The following is a 9,885-nucleotide window of genomic DNA, read 5'->3' on the forward strand; positions in this document are numbered from 1 at the left end:
GATCAATGTTCTGCTCATCTTTGCATTGGCTGCAGTTCATGGGTTGGACCATTTCCCTCTAAACTGTAAGGTTCTTCTGCCTGTTTTATCATGTTGTCTTGGTGCCACAGCATGACTTTATGTTCTTATTTTTCTCTTTTTTTCTAGATGTGTAGCCAAAGAAAAGCCACGCTGACATGTGAAACACAAGAGCAACGTGTCACATGGAGGCTGAATGGCAAAACCACTTGAAGATGGCGATTTTGGGGACGTTATTCACGTGAACGGTCCAGTTGTGACGGTGGATGAAATTGATGACCCGTCCTGGGTGAATACACCTGCTGGAGTGCGGCGGAACACAAAATCTCATCGACATTTTTACTACAAGAGCTTGACGTTCATCACAGCCTGGGTAAAAATTGTGTTCTTTCTGTGTCAATCAGATTTTTAACGTTTGTGAAGATGAAGCAATACAACTATGACCATAAGTGTGATAGTTTAGATCAGAGGTGCCCAACTTTTTTTATCGAGGGCCACATCTCAAAACATATTTGAAGCGGAGGGCAACAGACCAGTGATCAATGCAGGCACGGTTCTTTAAAACGCAGCTTTGACGGAGCCACTGTATATTAATAAGGCTTGAAACACATTCATTTACTATCACTATCACGATGCAATGTGATGTTTGAGGTTATAGTGGTAGAAATAGTTTAATTTGCTGCTAAAAGTACTGCTTATGATCAAGAGGGCCGATAAAAAATTGGTCTGAGGGCCGCATTTGGCCCTCGGGCCTTGGACTTGGACTAGGATTTGCGACCTGACGTTCATTTATTCTAGCTCAGAAAAAAAATTGCCTTTACATCATATTGTAAAAGCAGCTAATTAAGAGGAAAAAAGTAGATAGTAAGACATAACCTACTGGTATTTGTTTAAAAAAATATTGTGTTGGATAGAGAACGTATAGAGAACCTTTATTTGTGCCACAAAGGAGAAATTCCAGTGTTGGAGAACTATTAAAAAACATTTAAATCTAACCAATCGAACAAAAACTTTATAAGAATACCTATATAAAAACAACTGAAGCAGCTGCCAGGGACACAGTTCAGAGACGTTGGGTGCGAAATAAATAAAACTTAGATGAAAGATTACAGAGATTAAATTAATAAGAAAATTCCAGTTAATTCTCTGTCATGGTGCGTACAACTAAGGGCACAAAGGGGGTGGTGGGGGAACTCTGCTGTTCAAAATCACCATCTACTCTCAAACCAAATGGATAACCTCATCTAAATACATTTGTGTGCGTGACATGAAGTTGACTCAGGTTTGGATTTGTAATTGTCTTTGCAGAATCTCTGAAATGTGAGGCAAAGGTCTTACGATTGTTTTTTCACGTGCGCCTGGCGTGACAGCGGATATGACAGCGCGCGTCTTTATCTGGGCCGTGACTGGTAAAACGAACGCCGTCGTCTCACATTTCCTTAAACGTTAGCGTACTTTCTGTAACTGCTACATCATTCTGTTTTTATTACAGCGAGTCTTGTCCATGGGTGAACGGTAACGTGATGAAGGATGGCAGTTTCCAGTTTGACTTGTTTCACTCTCTCTCACCTTACGCTGAGGAGACGACGATGATGGAGCTAACTGTCGAAGCCCTTCATAACTTCTCTATCCTGAAACGAACCAAACGATTTTACCTCCGAGACATAAGTACGTGAAATGTTATTTAACGAACATGCCACATAAACTTTCATATTTAATGTTTATATTTTTCTGCATTATTTAGTCAAACCAGACAGTCCCCGTATCGCCGGATATCTACCAGTTCAACAAGAGTTAAACGTGACTATTGAACCTCCCAGCACCTGGTCGAGCCCTCACAGCTTCTTCAGTTTGGAGAATGAAATCGAGTACGTCTTGAAGGATAACGGCGAGGTGTGTGCACGCTTGACGACAGACATGTGAACTGGATTTATGTCTTAGCGCTTATCACTGTCCTCTTTGTGTTGCTGTGTAGATCAGAAAATCACCGTCTGCCCTGATCCCAAGAAAGATCAGCAAGTTCCGCGTCCGCTGCAGAGACTCGTACGCGCTCTCAGCCTGGAGTCACTGGACACCGTGGAAAAATGTAACTTTTTGATAACTTTCTGTTGCATTTGTTCTTACGTCTAGCTTTGATATAAATGTTAGACGTTGTGTGTTTGTGTTTTTCTGCATATTTATTTATCTATTTATTTATTTTATTTATCTTTTTTCTTAATTTATTCAAATTTGCCTATGACTTGTTCTCGTTTTGTGTGTGTTTACATCCTGTGTGCATTCTGTGCAGTGTGAAACAAGTGACTATTAAAAGAGCTTCGATTTCTTTCCTGTTCTGTTTGTGTTGCTGTCGCCTCTTAATAGCTCAGTTAGATGCTTCTTTTTGCCCAAGGTTACACTTATTAAATTGAAAAAATGAAATCAAATATTCAACATTTGCTTTTAGGATTAGGTTTTGTCAGAATTCTAATAAATGTACTTGAGTTATATGGGTTTACAAGAAAGATACAATGTGTAGAGGAAATAAACCACAGTGAGTCCAAATAAAGTAACACTCGAGGATTATTATTTTAAAAACATGCAGTACTTGTCTAACATCCAACATACATTTCTTGTTGCAGGTGAAAAAAGGAAAAGGGACAAAGAAAAACAGTAAATGTTCTCCTGGTAAAAAATGTAAGCGTCATTACCACAAACAACACAAATACACAAAGTCATAAAGAGAATATTAAAGATGTTTATTATTACATTTGAACAAAGTTTTGTGTTAAAACCAATGCAGTGTTGATAAAGTTTTCAATAAAATGATGCTAATGTTTATGTTCCAACCCTTTTTCTGCAATGTTCTTTTAATTGAACAGGTGAAAACATCCAATTAGTTCATTTGAGAAAGCGGAATATCAAAAATGTAGATGTATTTACTTTTGGAGTGACATAAAACATGATTGAGGACTTAAAATACTTATATTTGTATTAGTATCAATAACTTTTTAAATACGGAAATGTCTTTATTTAATCAAACCTTTATATTTGGGTTTTTTTAGGCCTGATGTTTATAGTAACACATAGACGCTCAGTTCTTTGGTACTGACGCACTTTTTCTCACTCTGTGTCAGTCACCACCCAAACTAAAATAGTAATAATGCACCATTTCCTTCTCTAGTAAAACACAAGATTTGTATTTGCATATTTGACACACATGTGCTTATCTTTCTTACGTGGACACATGTTCGACACAGAGGCTTTTTATCATTTCTTTATAGATATAAGCAAATCAATATGAAAAACATGTACTTAATTTTTTAATTTACAAATTAGTCAAATTGTCAAAAGTCGATAACAAGTTCACAGTCAAAATTACAAAACTGACTGGAATTATATTAGATTTTCAGGTAAAGGCTTTGTTGAAAAAAAAATGCTGTTTATCCATGAAATATCTGCATGATTTAACCTCTGAACTCATTTGGATAACGATTACATCATATGAAATGATCATTTATTAAAAAGCACATTTAAAACATTTGACCAAATGCCCTGGACTGAGCACACAAAAGACATTCCAGCAGAACAAAAGCAAGAATTATGTTCAAATGTAAACAAGTGAATCAAATGAGTTGATTAAACGTGGACAAGTTACAGTTTGTGTGCAGCAGGAAGTGTGTTCTGATCTGAACTGTGCACATTTTGGTGTTTGATCTCGTTTACATCTGATACATCTGACATTCATCTGAAATATAGTTGTTGTTTTTTTGTTTTGTTTTTATTTCTGAACCATCTCCTTCCCCGCAGCAATTCTGAGAGAAAGAAAGAGAAAGAGATGAGGGAAAAGGCCCAGTTAGTGATCAGTAACTTAAGAACTTTTACATAGTGTGCAGTTTATTCTTATACTGCACCTTCTGTTGCAGCGAGGACACACTCTGCCCCACACTGTGCGGATCACGACCTGCCTCAGAGACGGGCTGCCCCAGATGTACACACACGGTGTACACAGTGAATTAAAGCGAGCCATTATTGCAAAGACATTAGTCGCCTCATTCCTAAAGATCACTCCACCTCCAAAATACCTAAGAAGAATATTTATGAATGAGGGGCCCCACAGCACTAAGAAAGTAATTACAACAAAAATGATAATTTTCAGTGATTCCTTGTTGCTTTCTCTATCTGGTCCTGGCAGATCCCTTTCCACCTGAAACCTGGCCACAAAGTAAAGTTTAATAGTCATGATGATTTTGGTGAGGACGATTATCTGAAAGAAAACAATGCTAAAAACATAAAGCTGTAAAGCTGCGGACACTGGAAGCACAATTCTTACAATCGAATGGACATAAGTGTAGATCCAGCAGTAGATGTTAACAGCGATTACAACGTGTCTCGTTATAAAACGATTGTAAATAAAAGGGTGGCACACTGCAAAATACCGATCAAACTGTGGCAAACATAAATATCAGTAATTAACGCCCATAAGTGAAGGGAGCATATAAGTATGTCGCATTTCTTGGTGGATATCCCTCATAAACATCAAAAAGACCAACATAGTAAACAGACAAACCCACAAAAGTGTCCACACACACTGGTGTTGAGCATAAAGATAAATCGGTTCTGAAGGCGCAGGGCTCTCGTGGCCAAGATACTCACAAACTACAGTCCCTGCCACTAGAACTGTAGTGGTGGCAAATAAGATCTGAAAAATAAACACAAAGTAGTCTTCAGGGCGTTGGAAGTCCACAGACAGAGGCACTCCTTCTGTCAGAGACACTGAGGTGTTGGACATTGTTTGTATGCTTGCCTCCTGCAAATCCTTTTATAGACCTGAGCATAATACTCCCTACAGACGCAGAAGAGTGTATCATTGTGTTGTTTTATTCAAATGACATCACAACATTCTCAAAGACAGTTTAAAGGGACATGGACTTTTTAGTGTAAAATACATTTTATGATCTTTTAATTATACTATGTTTCTTCATCTTTTGTGCACTCAGAGTTCTGTTTTGATTTCTATGTTGATTCATTCATATTTGAATAATCCTGTGTTGCATCTGAAGCTCAGAAAATGTCTGTTTCCTCTTTTCTGCTCACTTTTACGTACTTAAATTTGCAAACATATTAAAAGAAAAATCTGACTCCGGACATGTAGGATTCAGAACAGTCATATTTTTCAACATTACAAATATTATGAAGAAGTGGGGCCTAATAGAAACTTCCTGTTCAGTTTTGCAGTTTTGAACAGGAAGTCATTGGACAGTTTCTAATTATTCATTATTTAGTTATAGTTATATCTATAGTTTAAAACCAAATACCCCAAAACATACTCTGTCCTCTTTAAAAATGAACTGAAGCAGGTCAGAAATGTAGGGTAGAATTTCACTTTTAACTGTCAGAATGCAGATGTTTGGCCTGTTTTTAGTTCATATCTGTCATTACTGTGCCTCAAAACATAAAACAAAAACTGACAAGTTCAAAGTGAAATTATTGTAAGAAAATAATTTCACACAGTGGTGCTATTATTCAACCCCGAAGCTGTGATTGTGTCAGGGACATTGAGCCAGAAGGTTTGTGGATCACATATTCTCTGTTATTATATTTAGTCTAGACCCGAGCGCTTCATCTGAATTCACCGTCATCAAATTATAGAAAATGAAACATAACCTGCTCTGTCCTGGTCACAACATGCAACTAATTATAAACTAATAATAATGATAATCACCTTCATTATAACGGCTTCACTGGGACACAGATGTTTATGTTATTTTATATTAACACGTTAACTTAGCCTAAATGTCGCTACAATCAGTAAATATGAAAAAATATTCAAGCAAACAATATTTTAGACCACATATAAACAAATGTAAGTCTATCTCCTTTGTTCCTATAAAATAACAAGAGTAACAACACATCAGTTGCTCAGTGTTTTGTAGAACTGCACAATAATCTGGTGTTTCTTTAAAACTTTTCATATATATTATGTGCATTCTGGAGGAAGCTCATGTTAACGCTGCAGGTTAATGCGGTTTATATTTACAGTGAGTGCTTTGGTTTTATTTCTGTGCCTGCAGTGTGGGCCAGTCTGCCCCACACCACTCGCAACCAGAGCCTGCCTCAGAGTCTGGCTGCCCCACAGATACACCCCTGGAGTGACGATGGCGCTTAAACGAGCCACTGATGGCAAAGAAGGATTTGTGGCCTTCATTTCTAAAAGTGACGCCTTCTGCCTAACCACCTGAGGGTGATGTTGATAAAGGACGGGGACCACAGCACTAAGAAGCTTATTACCACAAAAACAATCATTCTAAGGGATTCTCTGTTGCTTTCTCTTTTCTGACCCGGCGGATCTCTTTCCACCTGAAACTTTGCCACAAAATAAAGTTTAATAGTCATGGCCCACTTTGTGAGCACAATAATCTGCAGCGAGATGATGCTGATCGTGTACAACTGAACAGCTTTTGAAAAGTGGCAACATATACAGAATAGTGGTCTGTGTGAAGATGTGAATCCAGCTGTAGAAGTTCACACATATAATGAACCTGCGCGTAATGAAGCGCGTGTACACGAACGGATGGCACACTGCGCAATAACGATCAAACTGCGCAAACATAAAAGTCAACATATTGACCCCTAAAAGGAGACGGGAGGAAATGTGGTGTTCCATTCCGGGACGGGTATCCTTCATGCACATCGAACAGGCCTAAGTAGAACACGGACACACCCACGAGAGTGTCGCACACGCTGGTGTTGAACATGAAAATGAAGCGGTTCTGGAGGCGCAGCGCTCTCGTGGCCAGGATACTAATGACTACAGACCCCGCCACTAGAACTGTGCTGACAGCGAACAGAATCTGAAAAATAAACACGAAATAGTCCTGCGAGTGCTGGAAGTCCACGGACAGAGGCACTCCTTCTGACTCTGAGGTGTTGGAGAAACGCATTTCAAATGGTGACGCTGTTAAACCCGAGGCTTTTTAAGAACAAACCTTTATTCTCTGAGGTATGGGCCTTGGTTTGTCAAAGTAAAAAAAAAAAAAAAAAAGACCAGGCCACAAGGCTTTCAGTTTGGTCTTAATTTAAATTACATAAATAAATAAAAACCCAACTGGCTGCATGAACATGGACAAAAAATAGAGAGGGGTGTAAAGTATGGGCCTGTGAAACAAACAAACAAACAAACAAACAAACAAACAAACAAACAAACAAACACATAATTAGACTAAAAATGAAGCCATCTGTCAGTCGAAGTGCAGCACTCGTCCTGTCTGGGTGTTTTCTGCAGAGGCTTGAGCTGGAAATAATATCATCTCAATTTAAACATGATAATTCACCAATGTTTTCAAGTCTGTTTACTTCGTAGTTGAATTATTTTATGCAAAGATCTACAGAGCTGTGTTTTCATTTCACAACAAACGTAAATAAACTAAATCTGGTGGTCAAAAAAGTCCCAGTCCACAGCTCCACAGATGTGATTCAGCGCGCGTGGAGCTGACCGTGGTGCTGAAGTGAAGCACGTGCGTCAGACCGGGTTTATGTGACTCATTTTATATATAAAAGATTCAAATTAATGTACAATTGAAATTCTGTTATTTTAAAAACGTACTTTAGGCCTGATTCTGCAGCTTTAGCCTAAATTTGACTTTGAAGAGCCTCACGTCCAAAATCACTCTGCGTTGTGCGAAAAATAAAAAATAAATACAATATAACAATAGAGAAAACATAGACTAACTATAATGCTCCTTAACCTTTGTGTTTTCATAATCAAACTTAATAGCCTGTATGTTTCAGGAATTTTACAGGGCCCTGATTATCTTCAAAACATTTCTAAACACACAAATAAATTAAACTGTGAGGCCATTTCATCAGGTACTTTATATTTTACATAGTTTATACCATTTGAAACTTATTAAAATGTCACTGTGCGCGTTCGTTTGGTTCGTCCAACTTGAGTCCCAACCCTAAAAAATGAACAGGAGAAACAGATGAACACTCGTGGAACACAGTGGAACACACATAATCTTAGTTCCCTTTTATACCTTTTGTTGGGACAAGGAAAGACCTTTCGCCACACAATGTTCCCAGACTGAAAAGCGCAGCGCTGGACTGCCCCAGATGTACAGAGCTGGTGTGACGAGCGCATTGAGCCGGGCCATGATCGCAAACACATTGGTCGCCTCGTTCCTGAAGCGCAGACCCTGGCGCGTCAGTTGTCGCACGATGATGTTGACAAAATGAAGGACACCACAGCGCCAAAAAGCAAATAACTACAAATACTATGATGCGTAAAGACTCTCTCTTATCCCGCTCTGCGCTGGGGACCTCTCTGATCAGGTGACCTCTGGCTATGATGTATAATTTAACGTGTCATCAGCACTTTGACCAGAACTATAATCTGAAGGGTCATGACTCCAAACGCGTTAATCTGCGCAGCTTTGGAAATGGGAACCATGTTTTGCACAGTCAGAATGGTGTACGTGTTAAACCCAACAGAAAACACAGATACCAATGACCACGGATCTGGAGATGAAAGCGGTTATAGAAAAAGGATGACAAACCGCAAAGTACCGATCAAACTGTGCGAAGAGAAACGTGAGCACGTTCACGCCTAGAAACGAGGGGAGGATGTAATATGTGCCATTTCTGGACGGGTATCCTTCCTGCACATCAAATAAACCCAGATAATACACAGAGAAGCCCGTGAGCGTGTCACTGATACTCGTGTTGAGCATGAACACAAAACGGTTCTGAACGCGCAGCGACCGAGTGCACGAGATCCCCACAACCACCGAGCCCGCCACGAGCACTGCGCACGTGGCAAACACAATGTGGAAGATAAAGATGAAGAAGTCCCCGGGCGTGTCAAAGTCCACCGACAGAGGGACTGTGGAGTTGTGGAGCATCCTCGAGCTCCACCAAAAGAGGCCCATGTCCACGCGCCTTTATCAGAGCAAAACAAACTCCTCAGGAGGACACGCGCACGTTTCCAACGTCATTCAGTACAGCCACGGCACGTGTGACATGTAGGCCCCACGTGAAACGCAGCGTGAGTGTGGATCCATGCTCATGTTTAGTGTTTTAAGAAAGCAATCAATGAAAAATATAGCATTTCATATAGATTAGACACATGTTTTTACAAAATGGCACTTCATCTAAAAACATATTAGGTTATGTTGCCTTCTTTTGCAGATGTATAAACTCATTTGAGTCGCTCCTCTCCCGTGCGCCTCTTTACGCGCAGTGAACCGTGAGCTGCGCGTAGTTCAGGCTCTCATCCTCCTCTGCTCTCAGCACAAGTGTTTCTGAAAGGTAAAAATATATGAGCAAACACCAAAAAAAAAAAAAAAAAAAAAAAAAAAAAGAAAAAAAAAGAAAAAAAAGAAAAAGAAAAAAAAGAAAAAACCCACACAATTTGGCATCGCAGCTTTAGAGAGTTTTTGCTTAATTCATAAGAGCGTGCGTAAAGAGCAGACAAGGCACGATCAAAACTAAAAAAGTTATTAAAACTGATTGATTTCAGGCTTGTTTCCTTGTATTGTCTCAGAGCTACAAATATATTAGGCCTACTTTCTAAACATACTAGTGAGCCCCAATTTATAAAGTTTTTTGAGTTTGAGAAAAGTTTAAATAAAGTTTTTGGTGTCACAGAGATGATTTTACGCACACCAGAGCGCCCAATCCTGCTAAAAAATCCACCTCTTCCTGTTTTTACTGCCACATTATGATTCATATTCATAATTTTAGCCTTATCCTGCTATGAGATATATAATGAGTGTGACAAAGCTGGGCCTTTATGTAGACTATACTCACAACAGACTTTAAACTGTTAATATTTGGCTACCCACGTTTAAATAAAAAGAAGTGACCCAAAATAATGAGTTACACCGATTA

The 9,885-nt window shown here is 39.0% G+C and overlaps 2 protein-coding genes and 2 pseudogenes across 2 annotated transcripts; 1 reads left to right on the forward strand and 3 right to left on the reverse strand.

The window, feature by feature from the left end:
* Nucleotides 1–214: 214 nt before the first annotated feature.
* Nucleotides 215–2,735, forward strand: si:dkey-88e18.2 (interleukin-12 subunit beta). Its single transcript, XM_055224046.1, is given in 8 exon segments — nucleotides 215–293; nucleotides 296–391; nucleotides 1,327–1,347; nucleotides 1,349–1,427; nucleotides 1,511–1,686; nucleotides 1,763–1,911; nucleotides 1,994–2,104; nucleotides 2,637–2,735. Coding segments are annotated over 8 exon segments (810 nt in total).
* A 1,040-nt stretch (nucleotides 2,736–3,775) lies between these two features.
* LOC117376063 (olfactory receptor 4D6-like) lies at nucleotides 3,776–4,786 on the reverse strand (annotated as a pseudogene).
* Nucleotides 4,787–6,001: 1,215 nt separating this feature from the next.
* On the reverse strand, nucleotides 6,002–6,938 carry LOC117376065 (melatonin receptor type 1C-like). Its single transcript, XM_055224213.1, is given in 5 exon segments — nucleotides 6,002–6,172; nucleotides 6,174–6,225; nucleotides 6,227–6,459; nucleotides 6,461–6,634; nucleotides 6,636–6,938. Coding segments are annotated over 5 exon segments (933 nt in total).
* A 965-nt stretch (nucleotides 6,939–7,903) lies between these two features.
* On the reverse strand, nucleotides 7,904–8,924 carry LOC117376066 (ovarian cancer G-protein coupled receptor 1-like; annotated as a pseudogene).
* Nucleotides 8,925–9,885: the final 961 nt, after the last annotated feature.

The sequence above is a fragment of the Periophthalmus magnuspinnatus genome, chromosome 9 (assembly GCF_009829125.3).
Source record: "Periophthalmus magnuspinnatus isolate fPerMag1 chromosome 9, fPerMag1.2.pri, whole genome shotgun sequence".
Lineage (NCBI taxonomy): Eukaryota > Metazoa > Chordata > Actinopteri > Gobiiformes > Gobiidae > Periophthalmus > Periophthalmus magnuspinnatus.